Source organism: Phocoena phocoena, chromosome 2, assembly GCF_963924675.1.
Source record: "Phocoena phocoena chromosome 2, mPhoPho1.1, whole genome shotgun sequence".
Lineage (NCBI taxonomy): Eukaryota > Metazoa > Chordata > Mammalia > Artiodactyla > Phocoenidae > Phocoena > Phocoena phocoena.
This window is the reverse complement of record NC_089220.1, coordinates 87,404,392-87,427,664: the sequence shown is the minus strand read 5'-3', so window position 1 is coordinate 87,427,664 and position 23,273 is coordinate 87,404,392. Positions and strand designations below refer to the sequence as shown.

At 38.4% G+C, this 23,273-nt stretch overlaps 1 protein-coding gene across 1 annotated transcript in view; it reads left to right on the top strand.

The window, feature by feature from the left end:
- Positions 1-23,273, top strand: part of SPG11 (SPG11 vesicle trafficking associated, spatacsin) — a 76,676-nt gene that overhangs the window by 35,286 nt on the left and 18,117 nt on the right. Inside the window, exons 20-28 of the mRNA XM_065871715.1 lie at positions 380-446; positions 4,320-4,485; positions 5,652-5,857; positions 6,115-6,223; positions 7,141-7,300; positions 7,676-7,948; positions 8,582-8,782; positions 9,541-9,648; positions 22,523-22,685. Coding sequence (XP_065727787.1) covers positions 380-446; positions 4,320-4,485; positions 5,652-5,857; positions 6,115-6,223; positions 7,141-7,300; positions 7,676-7,948; positions 8,582-8,782; positions 9,541-9,648; positions 22,523-22,685 — 1,453 coding nt within the window. The remainder of the gene's footprint in view (positions 1-379; positions 447-4,319; positions 4,486-5,651; positions 5,858-6,114; positions 6,224-7,140; positions 7,301-7,675; positions 7,949-8,581; positions 8,783-9,540; positions 9,649-22,522; positions 22,686-23,273) is intronic.

Below are 23,273 nucleotides of genomic sequence, written 5' to 3'. Positions count from 1 at the left end.
CTCAGCACACCTTGTTGTATTTACAGTGGTAACATTTTCTAGCCTCTCAGTCCTCTTGCCTTTTGATTCCAAAGGACTTCTAAAGCCATTTTTACATTATAATTGATGCTGGTTCTATCAAAAGAGGGTATACTTTGCAGACATAGTTTGAAGTGTGGAGAGTCTTTAAAAGGAACATAGCCAGTTCTATTTTTATTAATGTAGAAAAATGTCTCATATGCTCTGTGTTCAAAGAATTTATGTCTAGAAGGATAAAAGTTTTTAATTGCCCTGAAGAAGGGAAGCTGAACTGCCTGTGAAGCTCTTTCATATGATTTTGTTTACTTCACTTTAGAATCAATTAACTTTTAACTCTGATTTGACTTTTCCCCTTTTCCAGTCATTATTGCCCTTTGATCCTAGCAGATTGTTTGGCTGGCAGTCTGCCAACACACTGACTATAGGAGGTAAGTCATTATGGATTCTTCTTGCTTTAGAGCATTTCAGCAGTGTTGACAGAAGTTCATTTTTGTAAAGCCAACCTAGTTTCCCCCCTGCTTTCTATTTTAAAAATAAAGGCACATTCCACTGGAAAACATTTTCTTTTTTCTTTTTTTTAAATTGAAATATCGTTGATTTACAGTATTATGTTAGTTTCAGGTGTACAGCACAGTGATTCAGTTGTATATATATTCTTTCTCTGATTCTTTTCCCTTATAGATTATTACAAAATATTGAATATAGTGCCCTGTGCTATACAGTAGGTCATTGCTGGTTATCCGTTTTATATATAATAGTGTGTATATGTTAATCCCAACCTCCTAACTTATCCCTCCCCACCCTTTCCCCTTTGATAACCATAAGTTTGTTTTGTGTCTGTGAGTCTCTTTCTGTTTTGTAAATAAGTTCATTTGTATCATTTATTTAGATTCCATATATAAGCTATATCATGATATTTGTCTTTGTCTGACTTATTTCACTTAGTATGATAATCTTTAGGTCTATCCCTGTTGCTGCAGATGGCATTATTTCATTTTTTTATGGCCATATATATATATATATATATATGTGTCACATTTTCTTTATTCATTTATCTGCTGATGAACATCTAGGTTGCTTCCATGTCTTGGCTATTGTAAATAGTGATGCAGTGAACTTTGGGGTGCTTGTATCTTTTCTGATTATACAGAAAATTATACAGAAAAAATCTGATTATACAGAAAAAATCTGATTATACAGAAAAAATCTACATCTGTAACTCTATTTCTGTCTTGTAGATAAGTTCATTTATACCTTTTTTTTAAGATTCTACATATAAGCAATATCATAGGATATTTGTCTTTGTCTGACTTACTTCACTCAGTATGACAATCTCTGGGTCCATCCATGTTGCTGCAAATGGCATTATTTCATTCTTCTTTATGGCTGAGTAATATTCCGTTATATATATATGTACCATATCTTCTTTATCCATTCCTCTGTTGATGGACATTTAGGTTGCTTCCATGTCCTGGCTATTGTAAATAGTGCTGCAGTGACCATTGGGGTGCATGTATCTTTTAAAATTATGGCTTTCTCTGGATATATGCCTAGGAATGGGATTGCTGGATCATATGGTAGCTCTATTTTTAGTTTTTTAAGGAACGTCCATACTGTTTTCCATAGTGGCTGTACTAATTTACATTCTCCCCAACAGTGTAGAAGGGTTCCTTTTTCTCCACACCCTCTCCAGCATTTATTATTTTTAGACTTTTTATGATGGCCATTCTGACCATAGTAAGGTGATACCTCATGGTAGTTTTGATGGAAAACATTTTCTAGGAAGCTGAATTGAAAACATACTGTGAGTTAAAAGTCATTGTATGAGGTCACTAGTGCTTTACTTGCTGGGGAATGTAATATAGACCTTCTGCTTAAATTTCTCCCTTTCCAAAAATCCTTGTTCACTTGCACTATAGTATTATAAAGGTTAAGAGCATAGGTGTTGGCATTAGACAAATCCTGGCTCTACCATGTAATAGCTGTGTGACCTTGGGCAACTGATTTAACTTCTCTTCAGTTTTCTATAAAATAAGGTAAGTGACAGTGTCCACCTCACATTGTTACATGAGAATGAAAGGAGACAAGGCACTTAAAAAGCTGTTGCAGTTCCTGAGACGTGGTAAGCACCAGATGCGCACAAACTGCCATCCTCTCTAGACCATAAAACTTCCCCTGATTTTTTTTTTTGTGTGTTGTTCTTAAACTCTGCTTTTTCTATTTCTTTTTTACTTATTCATTTTGAATTAGCCTTTAATATCATATTACCTGTGGTGCCTCTGCCTACATTACTCTAAAGGAGGCTTCAAATTAGTACTTTTCACATAATATATACCTTGTAATATATACCCTGTAAATAGTTATTGACTTATGTAAAAGTGCATTTTCTAATGTGTCAGTTTTATAAGTTCAAATTTCAATATATTGAATTTACCTAGTGCCTAGTGCAGTGCCGGGCCTATAATAGATATTCAATCGATATTTGTTCAGTGCAGGATAAAGTAGTGCTTATTGCATTTTCAAGTGAAAATACTCATTCTAATCTCAGTGAGGTTACCGGAGAGTAGAGAGAATCCCCTGTACTGTTCTAATGCCTCCAACTCCATCAGCCAGAGTCCTGAGGCCCTGGTGGAGATGGAACACTCTACTGGGTACACAGAGGAAGCTGAAGGCATGTTCCCTGCCTGATTTTTAGAAGTTTAAAGCATATTTGAGGAAATAAAGCACAAATTAAATGAAACAATTATCATGAAGACATAATACGGATTTTTTAAATTGGAGAGTTGTATTTAATTAGAATGTTGACTTCTTTTATCATATGGTTTTACCACTGAAAGTGGCCACAAGGCAACTGCGTGGTGATTTGGCTTCTGCAGCAGGCCAGAGAAAAATTTCTCTTCAGGTAGAATTTTCTCTTATACAAAATCTCCATACTAGCCACCAAACCACTAAAAATTCAGGGTCTTATTTGAATAAAAACTCAAGTTTGTTCATTCAGCTTTATATGAACTCAGCAAATATTGAATGAATGAATGGTTTTATATGTAATTGTAAGTTACCAGAGTCACTCTGATCTTACAAAGAATACAGATAAGGCGTGTGACAGTTTTTTAATCTCAAAGGAGGTATACTTTTAAGTAATAGCTTTGTAAGATGACAGACTCCTCTAAAGTCTTCAAGTCCCGTTTTTATAATAAGAGCTAAGTCACAATATAAAAAGCCCTTGGAATTCCATGGGAGGGATACAACTTTATTTCAGAAATAAGCTTTGAACTTTGAAAATAAGAGCAGATGCACTGTTAACAGTGTCTCGTTTTTTAAATAGGTAGTAAGCAGTTAAGAAGCAGTTAACTGTTCCTATCAAGCCCTAACTTTGTTTCATACCAACTTTTCACATCCAAATATCCTTTGACTTCGTATTTTTCTAAAAAGATAAAAAGAAATTTTTTCTGCTGTTTTCGTGGACACAGAGGAACTTTGACTACTCTGCTGGTCTTGGAAAGTTGGTATCATGATGTAGATAATAAGGTGCTCTATGAATCCAACATCAGAAAGTACGGGTAGCGATAACAAAAATTTATTAGGAGGGTATTAATATGGAGAAGAGGATGTTCTTCTCAAAGTATTTGTTGGAGGAAGGTACAGTGAGTTGGCCTTGGTGAATAGAGGATTCATATAAATATGAGCTGCATGAATGAATTAAAAAGCTACACTTGCAAATCATTAGCAGAGATTTTGTAGTTAAAGGGTTATTGCCACTGTGAACTTAATGGATCATCAGATACAAAATTAAAGCATCTAAAATAACAAGTAAGTTCAGTAGGGGGAAAGCATAGTTTATAAGTTTTTTTTTTTTTTTTTTTTTTTTTTTGTGGTACGCGGGCCTCTCACTGTTGTGGCCTTTCCCGTTGTGGAGCACAGGCTCTGGAGGCACAGGCTCAGCGGCCATGGCTCACGGGCCCAGCCGCTCCGCGGCATGTGGGATCTTCCCGGACCGGGGCACGAACCCGTGTCCCCTGCATCGGCAGGCGGACTCTCAACCACTGCGCCACCAGGGAAGCCCCTGTTTATAAGTTTTTATGCAGCTTCTCAGGTACACATTTTTGTATAAAATGAGGGCTACCTCCACACATTAAAATAAAATTACTACATGTTGGTGGTTCAAAGTGATTCACAGTGGTACAAAATGATTACAGCAACCAGTTTTCTTTTACCATTGCAGAGTAAAGTTTTCCACATGCAGATCTGAAATTAATCATGGTGAGGTGCAGAGGATTAATACTGCTTCACTTTCCCCCCAGATGCAGCGAGTCAGCTCCCACATTTCTCTAGCCCTGACCTGGTTAATAAATATGCTATAGTAGAACGTCTGAATTTTGCTTATTATTTACATCATGGACGACCATCGTTTGCGTTTGGTACTTTTCTGGTTCAGGAATTAACCAAGAGCAAGACCCCCAAGCAGCTGTAAGTATTTAAAACATAATTTGTACTCTTAATAAAAGGCATATGTGTACTTTTACACATGCATATAAATGCATATAAAAAACCTATTGGAAACATACCACAGTCAGTTTTGACTGGGGAATTATATATATATGTATGTTTTCATTTGTGCTTTTCTGTATATCCCAGGTTTCTGGCATTTAGCTTGTCTTACTTTTGTGTTTTTTGTTTGTTTGTTTGTTTGTATTTTGGCCCGCGCCATGCAGCTTGCGGGATCTTAGCTCCCCCACCAGGGATTGAAGCCATGTCCCCTGCAGTGGAAGCATGGAGTCCTAACCACTGGACCGCCAGGGAATTCCCTTACTTTTGTTAATAGGAAAAAAAGATTAAAATATATTTTAAATAAGATAATAAATATATCTGAAAACCATGTTTTTAAATAATGATCCAGGAGCTTGCCAAATGTTAGCAATTATTATAAAGAGGGAATTCTATAGTGAGATGTGAATTCTGTATTTAAGATCTTGGTCTTTTATAATTCACTTTTATAAAGCACAGAATTGGGAGGAGTATTTGATATAATCAGCAGCTAAATACAAATTTATTTTATAGTTAACAAAATAATGCATCTTTATGTTAAAATATTTAAGTAGGTCAGAAGGGTGAAAAATGAAAGAAAAAAGTCCCTCATCTCATCTTCATTCTACATGGTATATAAACATGGTTAATTTCTTGTGCATCTTTCCTCAAAATTTTTCTATTCATGTAAAAGTACATATATGAGTCGTTTAAAATGTATGTGCTTTATGATGTCAAATTTTAGGTGGCATTAATTTTCTTGGTAGTTTGTGTACATACAATTAATAAGATCATAAGTTGGTAGTCTTTCATAAGTTCTATTCCACGTTCCCTGAATAAAGTTGGAAGCAAAAATAATTTGGACTATTGAGTAGGCATTTTAGGAGAAGGTAAAATATAAGGGAATAGGGGGCTATGGAGCCAGAAGGAGACTAAAAGCTACCAAGAACCTAAATGGATGTATATAAGGGGTGAAAAAGGGAAGGGGGAGGAAGTCAAAAATCGCATGCATCTGATGCTCCAGGTATCACTGATGTAATTCAGTCTGCTTTTCCTGGTGAGAAAAAATTTTCACGTGCTCATGTGATTTTGATTCCTTTCTTTTTCAGAATCCAGCAAGTAGGCAATGAAGCCTATGTTTTAGGGCTCTCCTCCTTCCACATACCTTCAATAGGAGCTGCCTGTGTTTGTTTCTTAGAACTGCTTGGCCTCGACAGCCTCAAGCTCAGAGTTGATATGAAGGTGGCCAATATAATTTTGAGCTACACGTGTAGAAATGAAGATGCTCAGTACAACCTTATCAGAGAGTCTCTAGGTACAGCACCTTTATGTCATTTGTTTTGTTGAGAGGACAAGGGACAAATAGGTCTAAGGCATTGAATTGTGAGTGGTTGGGGAGGAAACAGTTATCTCCTGTTTCATCCTTTTTCTGCAGAATTTTTGCACTTTATCTCACTTTATTGGGCCCTTTAATGGGTTTCTGAAATGTCTCTGGGCCACACTCTTCAAACAGAACTGCCCAGTTCCTGACCTTTTCTCTTGATCATATTTTGTTGTTTATATTTCTTATAGCTGAAAAACTATCTAAACTGGCTATGGGTGAAAAGTCAACCATAGAAGAATTGCTTGTTCTCTTAGAGGAAGGTATATGGGACAGCATTCAGCAGCAGGAAATAAAGAGGTTCGTGAGTTGCGATCCCAGCCTCTTTTCTAGCAAGCTTTATTGTTCCAATCTGTGTTTGCCTAGTCTTTCTTCCAACACATGTTTTCACCAGACCTTATCTTCTTACTCATCGAGCACATAACAGATTTCAATTGCATCTTGCCATCAGTAAAAGAAGGGTGAAGATAATGATTCCCTCTTTACAGATAGAGTTTCCAAGAGGTGGAGAAGAGCTTTGTCTCCTCTACTGTGCTGCTGGTCCGAGAAGTCTCTTAAGTGTTACATGTTGAAATCATTTCAGAAGGAGCAGGATAGATGTCACAAAATTTGACTCTAAGTGATGTCCTTGATTTTTTTCTTGCTAATATATGTCCATATAATATATGGAAGGTGAGGTGACCGTCTGTCCACAAAAGCCCCTCTCCTTATACATTTATGTCATCTTTCCTCTGTGCTATTCTCCACTGGGGCTGACCCGCTACCCCGACCCTGGGAATGCACCATTCTCGTGTACCTCCTGTCACTGACTGTTCTCAGCAGTTTCCTTCTCAGCAGGTACCCTCCCCTTAGCAAGGAAGCCCAGGCACATATCAGGGCTCTGATACTCTAAAGTGAATCATGCAAGAGAATTAAGCACTCAGACAATTTCTTGAGTGACTATTTTTCTCAATTCTCCTAAAGATGGTACATAGCTGGTTTGATAGATACTTGGTTGATAAAAAAGGAATGAATTTTGCCAGTATGCTAAGAAAGTTATTGTACATTATGGGTGAAAGAGTCCTTTTTTTCCCAAAGCAGTCTAATAAGTATTTGGTATTTGTTGAAACGCTTTTTAGAGAATATACTGTAGTTTATTTTTTTACTAAGTTTCCAGTTTAAAGCTACATTTTAACGAGTTTTTTCCTCTTACCCCCCACCCCCACTCCCAATTATAGGTTATCCAGTGAATCCAGCAGCCAGTGGGCATTAGTGGTACAATTCTGCAGGCTCCACAATCTGAAACTGAGCACATCTTACCTTAGAGAGTGTGCCAAAGCAAATGATTGGTTACAGTTTATTATTCACAGCCAACTCCATAATTACCACCCAGAGGAGGTAAGCAACCGATTGTTGCCAGTTTTTCAAGAATAGAAATTGGAACAGTTCTCAGAAGACAGTGTTCTTTCTGTTGTGTATACATAGGCTTTTGTTTGCTATGATACTATTATTTTTACTAAGATTTCAGTGGGTTGGCTTCAGAGGACTAGTCATTACTACTAAAGAGCTGAAGGAAGAGTTTTTGTGACTCCAGATTGAATATGGAAACTTACTCAAACACAACAACTATGTAAAATTGTATGGTCACCTCTGACGCAGTTCAGGGTGAGAAAGAACAATTTTGCCTATGCTTTGCTCCAACATTTTCAGCTCCAGCTGAAATTGGAAGTTGGTTGTCTTTTTTGATCATCAATCATCTAATATGTTTTCTAGGTGAAATCTCTTCTCCAGTATTTCAGCCCTGTTCTTCAAGACCACTTAAGACTGGCTTTTGAGAACTTGCCCTCAGTGTCCAACTCTAGAATGGACAGTGATCACGTCTGCAACAAGTCCCCGCAGGAACTGCAAAGAAACAAAGTAGAGATGACTGATTTCTTTGAAATTCTGCTTCAGTGCTCAGAGGTGCCAAACTCCTGGTGCTGGCTCCTGGCAGAAGCAGTGAAACAACAGGCCCCAATCCTTAGTGTCCTGGCCTCATGTGTCCAGGTGAGAATCTTAAGAAGCCTACATTAGGGACTCAGAGGGCAGTAGAAAAAGTGGGAAGACACAAGGAAGGCTGATAATCAGGGAGAATGTGAGGTGATGACAGTGAGGCCCTAGCATGTGCTTCCAAGGTCACTGCCACTTTTTGTGCTTCCCCAGCTTAGGCTTCAGGCCATCTAGTGCATTTCCTTGTGCCTTAATGTTCAGTAACTTAAGTGATCAGAGCCTTGGCTTCCGGTTGGCAGTCATAGAGAAGGATGCTTTGGTGGACCAACCACCTCTGTGTCTTGAGCAGGGAAGAGGGATGCTCCGAACAGTCCCTTGATCAGCAGTTCTGTCGAGGACAGTCTTGTTTTCTTATACTTAGTACTTTGCTGACCTCCACATATATCCCCTCGGTTTCTTGGCCTTTTGACCTACTATACTCTGCAGGACAGTTTATAACAGTCCCTTGGTTGTTCTTAGAGTTTGTTTCATGTTTGAAGGATTTTCAAGTCATTTTAACCAATTTAGTGAGGTGACTTGTTCTAAACAGGAAATATCCATCTGTAGTTGTAGCATTGCTGGAAGCTTCTGCAGTCAAGTAGTCCATGTGCAGTCATTATCTTACTTTGAAAAGTTCTTATCCACTGGCAGGACGCCAGTGCTATTCCTTGCCTCTGTGTTTGGATCATCACTTCCGTGGAGCACAGTGTTGCAGCTGAAGCAATGGGACACATTCAGGACTCAATGGAGGGCCATACCTGGGACCTTGAGGACCTCTCAGTCATCTGGAGGACATTATTAACACGGCAGAAGAGCAAAACTCTCATCAGAGGTTTCCAGCTTTTCTTTAAGGTAGTGTTAGTTCATTTCTTTCCTCAGTTTAAAAGGGTTACTTCAGAATATCCCCCGTTGGCTTTTAAAATTATTCCTATCTCTGGGATATTTTTTTAAGCCAACAACAGATAACGATATTAGAACTATCATTTATTTAGCACAGTGCTTTATATATAAATATTTTAGTCGATTCTAATAATAATCCTATATAAAGTAATATTTTAGAAGAATGTTATGAAGTGATATTATCCTCATTTTACAGAGTGATATACCAAGGCTCACAGAACTTAAGTAACATGCCCAGGGTCTCAGAGTACTTTAGTAAGTGGTTTACTTATGGTTCAGATCCATAATGTCTAATTCTAAAACTCCTATCCTCTGACCAAAAAGCTCCCACCAAAGTGATGGAAATGTATGGATTAATGCCACAAACAAGCAGTAGGTTAACAGATCAGTGGAGCCCATTACCCAGGAGTGTATGTAGAGGTGTCTTAGCAGCGTCTAATGGAATATCTTCTGCTCATGTGTAGTGGACCAAGTATAGACTGGAGTATGGACTGTTGAGCAGGTGTACCTGGCCTGAGTATCTTTTTTCCAAAAGGAAATATAAATTTAATTTCCTTTCTTTTTAATATATATGGTTTCATTCTACTACAAAGCTGTTATTAATAGTTTTGTTTTTTACTTTAACCTCTCCTATATTGGCATTACTCATTGAGAATGTAGTATTGATTAAGTTTCAGGATTTTTAACTTCATTCAAACTCTTCCTCAAAGGAGTCCCCATTACTCTTCATGATGGAGATGTATGAACTGTGTATGTTCTTCAAGAATTACGAGGAAGCCGAAGCTAAACTTCTGGAGTTCCAGAAGAGCCTTGAAACTGTAAGTTGGAATTATAGTGCTGTTTCTTGCCGATCTGAAACTGGCTAAAGTGGCCTCTTGTCTGCTCGTAGTCAGGATGTGGCAGCAGTTGAATAGCTGTTACGTGGCACAATGCAAACTGAATCATTTGTATTGTTCCAGAGATGGAGAGGCAGGACAGGAGTTGCAGGGACCTTGCTTACAGCACATCAGTTGCCATGGATGACAGAGAGGTTTCATTCAATGTGCTAATGATCAGTATCCTGATGCCGCAGCCAAGCTCAGTGGGAAAGGGAATAATGGTATCCACTGTGGATGCTACAGAGGAGTGTGGTGGTACATGGGCCATGTTTTGCCAATCCACAATAACTCCAAGAGCATTGAGAGTGAAGGGTGTTCAATACTGCTTTATTCACTGTGACAGAAAATAATGGTTTTTTCCATCAACACTCCTTGTGGTCTCTGTCCAAATGATGCTGAGCCTTATGGTCAGTTTCAGGCTTTACCTATTCTGATGCTTGTTTCAGACCTATTTACATGTGGAGCTAATTAACCCTATGGAAGAAAGAGGAAGCTGTAAAAAAGGAAAATATGCCTTAGTCCTGCTTGGGGTTTCAGCACTTTTGCCCTCTCTATCCCAAAAAAGCTTTATGATAAATGAGACAAAACCATATACTGATTTTACCCAACAAATACATCACAGTGGAACCTGTGTATATGATTTTCCTCTCAATCACATTCGTCTTAACTGTAATGAAGATTTTAAAGTTTTATTATTCGAAAACACTGAATCAGTTATTCAAATATGCCTGAAGTTCCTAAATCACAGAAAATAGGGACATTCATTTCCTTCATCTGTCACTCTCCATGGCTAGAGCCATACAGTATCTTTGTTTTTAAATTATTTTTAAAAATTGTGATAAAATACACTTAACATTTACCATCTTAACATTTTTTTCTTAAAGAAACAGGCATCTTTTTTTTCATTTTAATTTATTTAATTTATTTGTTTTTGGCTGCGTTGGGTATTCGTTGCTGCACACGGACTTTCTCTTGTTGCGGCGAGTGGGGGCTACTCTTCCTTGCAGTGCACGGGCTTCTCATTGCGGTGGCTTCTCTTGTTGCGGAGCACGGGCTCTAGGCTCATGGGCTTCAGAAATTGTGGCATGCGGGCTCAGTAGTTGTGGTTCGTGGGCTCTAGAGCGCAGGCTCAGTAGTTGCGGCGCACGGGCTTAGTTGCTCTGTGGCATGTGGGATCTTCCCGGGCAAGGGCTCGAACCCATTTTCCCTTGCATTGGCAGGCAGATTCTTAATCACTGTACCATCAGGGAAGCCCTATACCATCTTAACCATTTTTAAGTACATAGTTCAGTGGCATTAACTACATTCACATTGTTGTGCAACCATCAGCACCACCATCCATCCCCATAGCTCTCTTTTCTTTTCTTTTTTCCATAACTCTCTTTTCATCTTGTAAAGTTGAAATTCTGTAGCCATTAAACAGTAATTCTCCACTCTCCCCTCCCACTAGCCCCTGTCAATCACCATTCTACTTTCTGTCTTTATGATTTTGACTAAGTACCTCACAGAAGTGGAATTATACAGTATTTTTCTTCTTGTGACTGGTTTATTTCACTTAACATTAATGTCCTCAAGATTCGTCCATGTTGTAACATGTGTCAGAATTTCCTCCCTTTTTAGTGCTGAATAATATTCCATTGTATTTATATATCACATTTTGCCTATCCATTCATGCATCAGTGGACATTTGGGTTGCTTCTATTTTTTAGCTTTTGCAAATAATACTGCATGAACGTTGTGTACGAATATATATAGACCTTGCTTTCAATTTGTTTGGGTATCTACCTAGAAGTGAAATTGCTGGATGACATGGTAATTCTATTTCTGATATTTTGAGGAACTGCCATACTGTTTCCCTAGCAGCTATACTATTCCCACTAACAGTACACAGGCTTCCAATTTTCCACATCCTCTTCAGCACTTGTTTTCTGTTTTTTTTTTTGTTTTTTTGCCGTACGCGGGCCTCTCACTGTTGTGGCCTCTCCTATTGCGGAGTACAGGCTCTGGAGGTGCAGGCTCAGTGGCCATGGCTCACGGGCCCAGCCGCTCTGCAGCATGTGGGGTATTCCTGGACCGGGGCATGAACGCGTGTCCCCTGCATTGGCAGGCGGACTCTCAACCACTGCGCCACCAGGGAAGCCCTGTTTTCTGGATTTTTGATAGTAGTCATCCTAATGGGTGTGAGATGGTATCTCATTGTATTTTTGATTTGCATTTCCCTAATGATTAGTGGTGTTGAGCATCTTTTCATGTGCTTATTGGCCATTTGTATATCTTCTTTGGAGAAATGTCTATTCAAGTCCTTTGCCCATTTTTGAATTGAGTTGCTGTTTTTTTGGTTGTTGAATTTTAGGAATTCTCTATATATTCTGGATATTAATCCCATGTCATACATATGATTTGTAAGTATTTCCTCCCATTCTGTGGGTTGCCTTTTTACTCTGTTGATGGTGTCCTTTGATGCACAAAATTGTTTAAATTTTCATGAAGTCCAATTTGCATATTTTTTTTTTTTGCTACCTGTGCCTGTGGTATCCTAGCCAAGAAATTATTGCCAAATCCAGTGTTGTGAAGCTCTTGTCCTGTGTTTTCTTCTAAGAGTTATATTGTTTTAGGTCTTACATATTTAGGTCCTTGGTCCATTTTGAGTTAATTTTTGTGTAGGTTGTTAGGTAAGGGTCCAACTTCATTTTTTTGCATGTGGATATCCAGTTTTCCCAGCACCATTTGTTGAAAAGACTGTTCTTTCCTTATTGAATGGTCTTGGCACCCTTGTCAAATATCATTTGACCATGTATATGAGGGTTTATTTCTGGGCTTTCTTTTCTTAGCCATTGGTCTATATGTCTGTCTTCATTGGCTATTTTGATTACTGTAGTAGCTTTGTAGTAAGTTTTGAAATCGGGAAGAGTGAATCCTCTAGTTTTTTTAGTTTTTTTCAAGATTGTTTTGGCTATCCAGGGTCCCTTGAGATTCCATATGATTTTGGGATTTTCTGTAAAAACAAAATGTCATGGGGATTTTGATAGGGATTGCATTGAATTTGTAGATTTTTGGGATAGTAATGAGATTTTAACTATAGTAAGACTTCCAATTCATAAACATGGAATGTGTTTCCATTTACTTATGTCTTTAGTTTCTTTCAGCGGTGTTTTGTAGTTTTCATTGTACAAGTCTTTTACCTCATTGGTTAAGTTAATTCCTAAGTACTTTATTCTTTTTTTTTTTTTTTTTTTTGGCTGCACCATGTGGCATCCTAGCTCCCTGACCAGGGATTGAACGCCCATCCCCTGCAGTGGAAGCACAGAGTCTTAAACGCTGTACCTCCAGGGAAGTCCTATTCTTTTTGATGCTATTGGAAATGGAAAAATTTTATAATTTCCTTTTCAGATTGCTCATTGTTTGTGTATAGCAATGCAACTGATTTTTGTGTGTTGACTTTGTATCCTGCTACTTTGCTCAATTCGTTTACCCTTAAGTTTTATGGTGGAATCTTTAGGGTTTTCTATATAAGATCATACCTGCAAACAGAGATCATTTTATTTCTTCCTTTCCAACTTGGATGCATTTTATTTCCTTTTCTTGCCTAAACACTCTGGCTAGAACCTACAGAACTGTGTTGAATAGAAGTGGTGAAAGCAGGCATCTTTGCCTTGTTCCTGACCTTAGAGGAATGCTCTCAGTCTTGCACCATTGAGTATGATGTTTGTTGTGGGTTTTTCACATAAGGCTTTTATCATGTGGAGGTAGTTTCCGTCTATTCCTAGTTTGTTGAGTGTTTTTTTTATCATGCGGTGGTGTTTAATTTTGTCACATACTTTTTCTGCATCAATTAAGATGATCATGTGGGGTTTTTTTTTCTTCATTCTGTTGAAGAAAACTGTGATATACATTGAATTTTGTATGTTGAACCATTCTTGCATTCCAGGAATAAATCCCATTTGGTTATGGTATATAATCCTTTTAATATGCTGCTGAATTCAGATTGTGAGTCTTGTGTTGAGGATTTTTGCATCAGCATTCATAAGGGATATTGGTCTGTAGTTTTCTTGTAGTGTCTTTATCTGTCTTTGGTATCAAGATTATGCTGGTTTCATAGAATAAGTAGGGAAGTGTTCTCTCCTCTCCAGTTGTTTGGAAAAGTTTGAGAAAGATTGGTATTCGTTCTTTAAGTGTTTGGTAGAATTCATCAGTAAACCCATCAGGTCCATGGCTTTTCTTTGTTAGGAATTGGTTTTGGTTTTGTTTTGCTCTTTTGGTTGGGAGATTTTTGACTACTGATTAAATCTCCTTACTAGGAGATTTGGTCTATCCAGATATCTATTTCTTTGTGTTTTAGTCTTGGTAGGTTTTGTGTTTCAAGGGATCTGTCCATTTCATCTAGATCATCCAACTTTTTGGCATACGGTTGTTCATAGTACTCTCATAATCCTTTTGATTTCTGTAGAATAGGTAGTAATGTCCCCACTTTAATTTCTGATTTAGTAATTTGAGTCTTCTTTAAAAATGTGTTGTTTAATTTCCACAATTTTGTCAGTTTTCCAGTTTTCCTCTTGTTATTGACTTCTAACATCATCTCATTGTAGTCAGAGAAGATACTTCATGTGATATCTGTCTTTTAAAATCTATGAGACTTAATTGGAGTTAACATATATTCTATCCTGGAAAATATGCCATGTGAACTCGAGAAGAATGTGTTTTTTATTGTTGTTGGGTAGAGTGTTATGTGTATGTCTGTTAGATCTAGTTGGTTTATTGTGTGAAGTCCTCTATTTCCTTACTTGTCTCCTGTCAGGTTATTCTGTCCATTATTGTAAGCAGAGTACCGGCATACCTTTGAGATATTGCAGGTTCAGTTCCAGACAACTGCACTAAACTGAATATCGCAATAAAGTGAGTCACATGGACTTTTTGGTTTCCCAGTGCATATAAAAGTTATGTTTACACTATACTGTAATCTGTTAAGGGTGCAATAGTATTATGTCTAAAAATATATATATACATACCTTAATTTAAAAACACTTTATTGCTAAAAAATGGTAGTTCTAATTTCAGTCTTTTAAGGAAACTCCATACTGTTCTCCATAGTGGCTGTATCAATTTACATTCCCACCAGCAGTGCAGGAGAGTTCCCTTTTCTCCACACCATCTCCAGCATTTATTGTTTGTAGATTTTTTGATGATGGCCATTCTGATTGGGAGGTGATACCTCATTGTAGTTTTGATTTGCATTTCTCTAATAATTAGTGATGTTGAGCATCTTTTCATGTGCCTCTTGGCCATCTGTATGTGTTCTTTGAAGAAATGTCTGTTTAGGTCTTCTGCCCACTTTTTTTTTTTTTCTGCCCATTTTTTGATTGGGTTTGTTGTTTTGATATTGAGCTGCATGAGCTGTGTGTATATTTTGGAGATTAATCCTTTGTCAGTTGCTTCATTTGCAAATATTTTCTCCCATTTTGAGGGTTGTCTTTTCGTCTTATTTATGGTTTCCTTTGCTGTGCAGAAGCTTTTAAGTTTCATTAGGTCCCATTTGTTTATTTTTGTTTTTATTTCCATTTCTCTAGGAGGTGAATCAAAAAAGATCTTGCTGTGATTTATGCCAAAGAGTGTTTTTCTATGTTATCCTCTAAGAGTTTTATAATGTCCAGTATTACATTTAGGCCTTTAATCCATTTTGAGTTTATTTTTGTGTATGATGTTAGGTAGTGTTCTAATTTCATTCTTCTACATGTAGCTGTCCAGTTTTCCCAGTACCACTTATTGAAGAAACTGTCTTTTCTCCACTGTATATTCTTGCCTCCTTTGTCATAGATTAGGTGACCATAGGTACGTGGGTTTATCTCTAGGCTTTCTATCCTGTACCATTGATCTATATTTCTGTTTTTGTGCCAGTATCATAGTGTCTTGATTACTATAGTTTTGTAGTATAGTCTGAAGTCAGGGAGCCTGATTTCTCCAGCTCCGTTATTTTCCCTCAAGACCACTTTGGCTATTAGGGGTCTTTTGTGTCTCCATACAAATTTTAAGATTTTTTGTTCTAGTTCCGTAAAAAATGCCATTGGTAATTTGATAGGGATTGCATTGAATCTGTAGATTGCTTTGGGTAGTATAGTCATTTTCACAATATTGATTCTTCCAATCCAAGAACATGGTATATCTCTCCATCTGTTTGTATCATCTTTAATTTCTTTCATCAGTGTCTTATAGTTTTCCACATACAGATCTTTTGTCTCCCTAGATAGCGTTATTCCTAGGTATTTTATTCTTTTTGTTGCAGTGGTAAATGGGAGTGTTTCCTTAATTTCTCTTTCAGATTTTTTCATCATTAGCATATAGGAATGCAAGAGATTTCCATGCATTAATTTTGTATCCTGCAACTTTACCAAATTCATTGATTAGCTCTAGTAGTTTTCTGGTGGCATCTTTAGGATTCTCCATGTATAGTATCATGTCATCTGCAAACAGTGACAGTTTTACTTCTTTTCCAATTTGTATTTCTTTTTCTTCTGTGATTGCCATGGCTAGGACTTCCAAAACTATGTTGTATAATAGTGGTGAGAGTGGACATCCTTGTGTTGTTCCTGATCTTAGAGGAAATGCTTTCAGTTTTTCACCATTGAGAATGATGTTTGCTGTGGGTTTGTCATATATGGCCTTTATTATGTTGAGGTAGGTTCCCTCTATGCCAACTTTCTGGAGAGTTTTTATCATAAATGGGTGTTGAATTTTGTCAAAAGCTTTTTCTGCATCTACTGAGTTGATCATATGGTTTTTATTCTTCAAGCTGTTGGTATGGTTTATCACATTGATTGATTTACGTATATTAAAGAATCCTTGCATCCCTGGGATAAATCCCACTTGATCATGGTGTATGATCCTTTTAATGTGTTGTTGGATTCTGTTTGCTAGTATTTTGTTGAGGGTTTTTGCATTTGTATTCATCAGTGATATTGGTCTGTAATTTTCTTTTTTTGTAGTATCTTTGTCTGGTTTTGGTAACAGGGTGATGGTGGCCTCATAGATGAGTTTGGGAGTATTCCTTCCTCTGCAGTTTTTTGGAAGAGTTTGAGAAGGATGGGTGTTAGCTCTTCTCTAAATGTTTGATAGAATTCATCTGTGAAGCCATCTGGTCCTGGACTTTTGTTTGTTGGAAGAGTTTTAATCACAGTTTCAATTTCATTACTTGTGATTGGTCTGTTCATAGTTTCTATTTCTTCCTGGTTCAGTCTTGGAAGAATTTGTCCATTTCTTCCAGGTTGTCTATTTTATTGGCATATAGCTGCTTGTAGTAAGTAGTCTCTTATGATCCTTTGTACTTCTGCAGTGTCAGTTGTAATTTCTCCATTTTTCATTTCTAATTTTACTGATTTGAATCCTCTCTCTTTTTTAAAAATATTTATTTATTTGGTTGCACTGGGTCTTAGTTGCAGCTGGTGGGCTCCTTAGTTGTAGCATGTGGGCTCCTTAGTTGCTGCTTGAGGGCTCCTTAGTTATGGCTCACCAGCTCCATGGTTGCAGCTCATGGGCTCCTTAGTTGCAGCTCACCGGCTCCTTAGTTGTCGCATGCAAACTCTTGGTTGCAGCATGCATGTGGGATCTAGTTCCCTGACCAGGGATCGAAGCCGGGCCCCCTGCATTGGGAACATGGAGTCTTAACCACTGCACCACCAGGGAAGTCCCTCCCTTTTTTTCTTGATGAGTCTGGCTTAAGGTTTATCAATTTTGTTTATCTTCTCAAAGAACCAACTTTTAGTTTTATTGATCTTTGCTATTGTTTTCTTTGTTTCTATTGCATTTGTTTCTGCTCTGATCTTTATGATTTCTTTCCTTCTACTAACTCTAGGGGTTTTTTTGTTCTTCTTTCTGCAGTTGCTTTAGGTGTAAGGTTAGATTGTTTATTTGAGATTTTTCTTGTTTCTTGAGGTGAGATTGAATTGCTATAAACTTCCCTTTTAGAACTGCTTTTGCTGCATCCAATAGGTTTTGGGTTGTTGTGTTTTCATTGTCATTTGTTTCTATGTATTTTTTTATTTCCTCTTTGATTTCTTCAGTGATCTCTTGGGTATTTAGTAGTGTATTGTTTAGCCTCCATGTGTTTGTGTGTTTGTGTTTTTTATAGTTTTTTTTCCTGTAATTGATTTCTTTTTTAAAAATATTTATGTATTTGGCTGCGTCGGGTCTTAGGTGCAGCGTGCGGGCTCTTTATTGCAGTGTGTGGGCTCTCTAGTTGTGGTGTGCAGGCTCTCTAGTTGTGGCACATGGGCTCCAGAGCACGCAGGTCCAGTAATTGTGGTGCACGGGCTCTCTAGTTGTGTTGCGCCGGCTCCAGAGCACACAGCCTTTCTAGTTGTGGTGTGCAGGATCCAGAGCATATGGGCTCAGTAGTTGTGACATGTGGGGTCTCTAGTTGTGGCACAGGGGCTCTAGAGCACGTGGGCTCAGTAGTTGTGGTGCACTGGCTTAGTTGCCCTGTGGCATATGGGATCTTAGTTCCCTGACCAGGGATTGAACTTGCGTCCGCTGCACTGGAAGGCAGATTATTAACTGCTGGACCATCAGGGAAGTCCTGCCTATAATTGATTTCTAATCTCGTAGTGTTGTGGTTGAAAAAGATGCTTGATACGATTTCAACTTTCTTAAATTTACTGAGGCTTGATTTGTGACCCAAGATGTGCTCTATCCTGGAAAATGTTCCGTGTGCTCTTGAGGAGAAAGTGTATTCTTCCACTTTCTAGTGGAATGTCCTATAAATATCAATTAAGTCTATCTGGTCTACGGTGTCATTTAAAGCTGTGTATCCTTATTTATTTTCTATCTGGATGATCTCTCCATTGGTGTATGTGGAATGTTAAAGTCCCCCACTATTATTGTGTTACTGTGGATTTCCCCTTTTATGGTTGTTAGCATTTGCTTTATGTATTGAGGTGCTCCTATGTTGGGTGCATAACTATTTATAATTGTTATATCTTCTTCTTGGATTGGTCCCTTGATCATTATGTAGTGACCTTCCTTGTCTCTTGTAACAGTCTTTATTTTAAAGTCTATTTTATCTGATATGAGCATTGCTACTCCAGCTTTTTTTTGATTTCCATTTGCATTGAATATCTTTTTCCATCCCCTCACATTCAGTCTGTATGTGTCTCTAGGTCTGAAGTGATCTCTTGTAGACAGCATATATATGGGTCTTGTGTTTGTATCCATTCAGCCAGTTTGTGTCTTTTGGTTGGAGCATTTAATCCATTTACATTCAAGGTAATTATCAATGTGTATGTTCCTGTTACTGTTTTCTTAATTGTTTTGGGTTTGTTTTTGTGGGTCTTTTTTTCTCTTGTGTTTCCCACCTAGAGAAGTTCCTTTAGCATTTGTTGTAAAGGTGGTTTGGTGGAGCTGAATTCTCTTAGCTTTTGCTTGTCTGTAAAGTTTTTGATTTCTCTGTTGAATCTGAATGAGATCCTTGCTGGGTAGAGTAATCTTGGTTGTAGGTTTTTCCCTTTCATCACTTTAAATATCCTGCCACTCCCTTCTGGCCTGCAGAGTTTCTGCTGAAAAATTAGCTGTTAACCTTATGGGGATTCCGTTGTAGGTTATTTGTTGCTTTTCCCCTGTTGCTTTTAATATTTTTTCTTTCAATTTATTTTTTGTTAGTTTGATTAATGTGTGTCTCGGCATGTTTCTCCTCGGATTTATCCTGTATGGGACTCTCTGTGCTTCCTGGACTTGATTGACTATTTCCTTTCCCATGTTAGGGGATTTTTCAACTATAATCTCTTCAAATGTTTTCTCAGACCCTTTCTCTTTCTCTTCTTCTTCTGGGACCCCTGTAATTCAAATGTTGGTGCATTTAATGTCCCAGAGGTCTCTGAGACTGTCCTTATTTCTTTTCATTCTTTTTTCTTTATTCTTCTCCTTGGCTGTTATTTCTACCATTCTATCTTCCAGCTCACTTATTTGTTCTTCTCCTTCAGTTGTTCTGTTATTGATTCCTTCTAGTGTATTTTTCATTTCGGTTATTGTGTTGTTCATCACTTGTTTGTTTGTTCTTTAGTTCTTCTAGGTCCTTGTTAAACATTTCTTGTATTTTTTCAATCTGTGCCTCCATTCTGTTTACGAGATTTGGGGTCATCTTTACTGTCAATACTGTGAATTCTTTTTCAGGTAGGTTGCCGATTTCCTTTTCATTTATTTGGTCATATAGGTTTTTACCTTGCTTCTTCGTCTGTACCATATTTTTTTGTCATCTCATTTTTTCTGATAGGTGGGGCCGTGTTCCTGTCTTGCTGGTTGTTTGGCCTGAGGCATCCAGCACTGGAGTTTTCAGGCAATTGGGTGGAGCCGGGTCTGGTGCTGAGATGAGGACCAATGGGAGAGCTCACACCGATTAATATTCCCTGTGGTCTGAGGTTCTCTGTTAGTCCAGTGGTTTGGACTCAGCACTCCCACCACAGGAGCTCAGGCCTGACCCCTGGCCTGGGAACCAAGACCCTGGTTACACAGGGATTCCTCCCATCCCCTTAGGTGTCCAAGGTCCCTCACCAGCGCCTGGTTGGTGCCCTAGATTTGAGGAGACATGAACTCTACATCCTCCTACTCCACCATCTTGACTCCACACCCTGCATTTAAGTTTCTTTCATGTCTTTTTCATAGCTTGATAGCTCATTTCTTTTTAGTGCTGAATAATACTACATTGTCTGGATATACCAGTCTATTTATCCATTCAGCTACTGCAGGACATCTTGGTTGCTTCCAAGTTTTGGCAATTATGAATAAAGCTGCTCTAGACATCCGTGTGCAGGTTTTTCTGTGGACGTAAGTTTTCAACTCATTTGGGTAAATATCAATACCAAGGAGTACTCAATCATATGGTGAGAGTATGTTAGTTTTGGAAGAGACCACCAAACTGTCTGCCAAAATGGCTGTACTGTTTTGCATTCCCACCAGCAGTGAATGAGAGTTCCTGTGTCTCCATATCCTTGCTAACCTTTGGTGTTGTCCGACTTCCAGATTTTGGCCATTCTAATAGGTATGTTGTGATATGTCATTGTTTTCATTTGCATTTCCCTGATGACATATGGTATGGATCTTCTTCTCATATGCTTATTTGTCATCTGTATATGTTCTTTGGTCAGGTATCTATTAAGCTCTTCAGCCTATTTTTTTAATAGTGCTGTTCGTCGTCTTATTGTTTAGTTTTAAGAGTTCTTTGTATATTTTGGATAACAGTCCTTTATCAGATGTATGTTTTGCAAATATTTTCTCCCAGTCTGTGGCTTGTCATCTGATTCTCTTGACATTGTCTTTTGTAGGGCAGTTTTTATTTTTAATGAAGTCCAGCTTATCAGTTATTTCCTTCATGAATTCTTCCTTTGGTATTTTATCTAAAAAAGGCATCACCATACGCAAGGTCACCTAAGTTTCCTCCCATGTTATCTCCTAGGAGTTTTATAGTTTTGCATTTTACATTTAGGTCCTTCCAGGTCTCTTCTTATTCTTGCTTGTCTGCCCCTGCTCCAGTCCCCAACCAAGGGGCAGTGCAGCTGCTCCATTGTTACCTGAGCTCTTTACTTCCATATATTTTTTACTTTAACCAGTTCCATTGTCTGTCTGACATAGACCCTCTTCTTAGAGCAACAGAGGTAGGGAAACAAGTAAATAAAGACTAAGAACTAATGCTCTGAGGGCTTCCCTGGTGGCACAGTGGTTAGGAATCTACCTGCCAATGCAGGGGACCGGGTTCGAGCCCTGGTCCAGGAAGATCCCACATGCCGTGCACCACAACTACTGAGCTTGCACTCTAGAGCCCGTGCTCCACAATAAGAGAAGCCACCGCAATGAGAAGCCCATGCACCACAATGAAGAGTAGCCCCCACTCGCCACAACTAGAGAAAGCCTGCGTGTAGCAACAAAGACTCAAGGCAGCCAAAAATAAATTAATTAAATAATTTTTTTAAAAAAAGAACTAATGCTCTGATTCAAGCTTAATACGGCTGCTTCTTGGGGTCATCTTTCCTATTAATATTTTTAGCATGTGATTGAAATGACAAAAGTTCAGGCTTACTAATTGAGATCCTTCTCTAATGATAGTATAAACTATAAGCAAACTAATAGAACCAGCTCAGCAATGTTAAGCAAGTCTTTTTGTTTTTTTTGTTTTTTTGCGTTATGCGGGCCTCTCACTGCTGTGGCCTCTCCCGTTGCGGAGCACAGGCTCCAGATGCGCAGGCTCAGCGGCCATGGCTCATGGGCCCAGCCGCTCTGCAGCATGTGGGATCTTCCTGGACCGGGGCACGAACCCGTGTCCCCTGCATCGGCAGGCGGACTCTCAACCACTGCGCCACCAGGGAAGCCCAAGCAAGTCTTTTTAAGAGGTCTTCATATGTGAATTTCAAATCTTCTGGACTCAGGGCAGGACTAGACCCCTCTCTAAAGAAGCTGCTAAGTGAAACATGTCTGGTTAATTTCACAGCCACTCACAGGACTGTTACTCTGGCAGTCACTAACTTGGCAGTATTTGCATTGCTTCACTCCATTCAGTCTTTAGGTCTCTTTCCCATTTTTGACTTTCAGACACACAGCTCTCTACAACAGGATGTCCCACAAGGAGACAAACTACAAAGCTGCCAGAGAGGGCTTATTTTTGCTACTCCTCTGAGCTGCAATACAAATTACCGCTGTTTGAAAAGGACCTGAATAAGCATCCTCCTTTGTGATAGGAGATGCCTTTGATGGTACCTTGGCTTTCTTAGACATTCCCAAGTTCAGAGGTTTTGATTTGCTGTTCCTGAGAAACCACTTTCCTGACCCTTTTTTTTCATAGCTTGAAACGGCTGCCACAAGGGTCCACGCTATCATTCCTGCCCCATGGCTGAAGGAGCATGTGTATTTTCTTTTGAAGCTTATGCTGCAGCAGTGTAGGACCCAGTATGAGCTGGGGAAGCTTTTACAGCTGTTTGTTGGAAGAGAGCATCTCTTCTCTGATGGTAAGACAATATTTACAGGTAAGTTGCTGTTAGGAAGTTAGCTTACTTAATCCTGAAAATATTTTAGAAGGGCATTCAGGAAATTAAAATGCATAGGATATACGACATTACAGTCCAGAACGGGGTGTGAAGAAGAGGTTACAGGAAACTTCAGTCATGGTTAAAGCATTTAAAACAGCACAACAGGATATAAAACAAGTAATACAACTATCTACTAATTCTAAGCAAATAGCCAAATTTCCCCTGGCTAACCTCTATACTACCCTGTCACTATTATTGTTTTCTTTGACAAGTAACCTTAACATGTCATCGTTGCTCAAGGTCACAGACTTGATTCAGGAATGCCTAATTCATTTTGAAGGTTTTAAGAGACAAATTGTGTCGATTTTTTGCACATTCCTCCAGACATTGGCAGTCTCTAAGCTTGTTGCTGATTGAATGAAACCAATATTGCCTTACCCTCTTTTCTACTTGTTTGATAATTCCAAGTTTTTGTTGAGTGATAATGTTGTTCTTTTACGCTGGATTCTGGTATTTTTCACTACCAGGGTTATTTTATCACATTTAAACTCACAGATGTTCAACTGG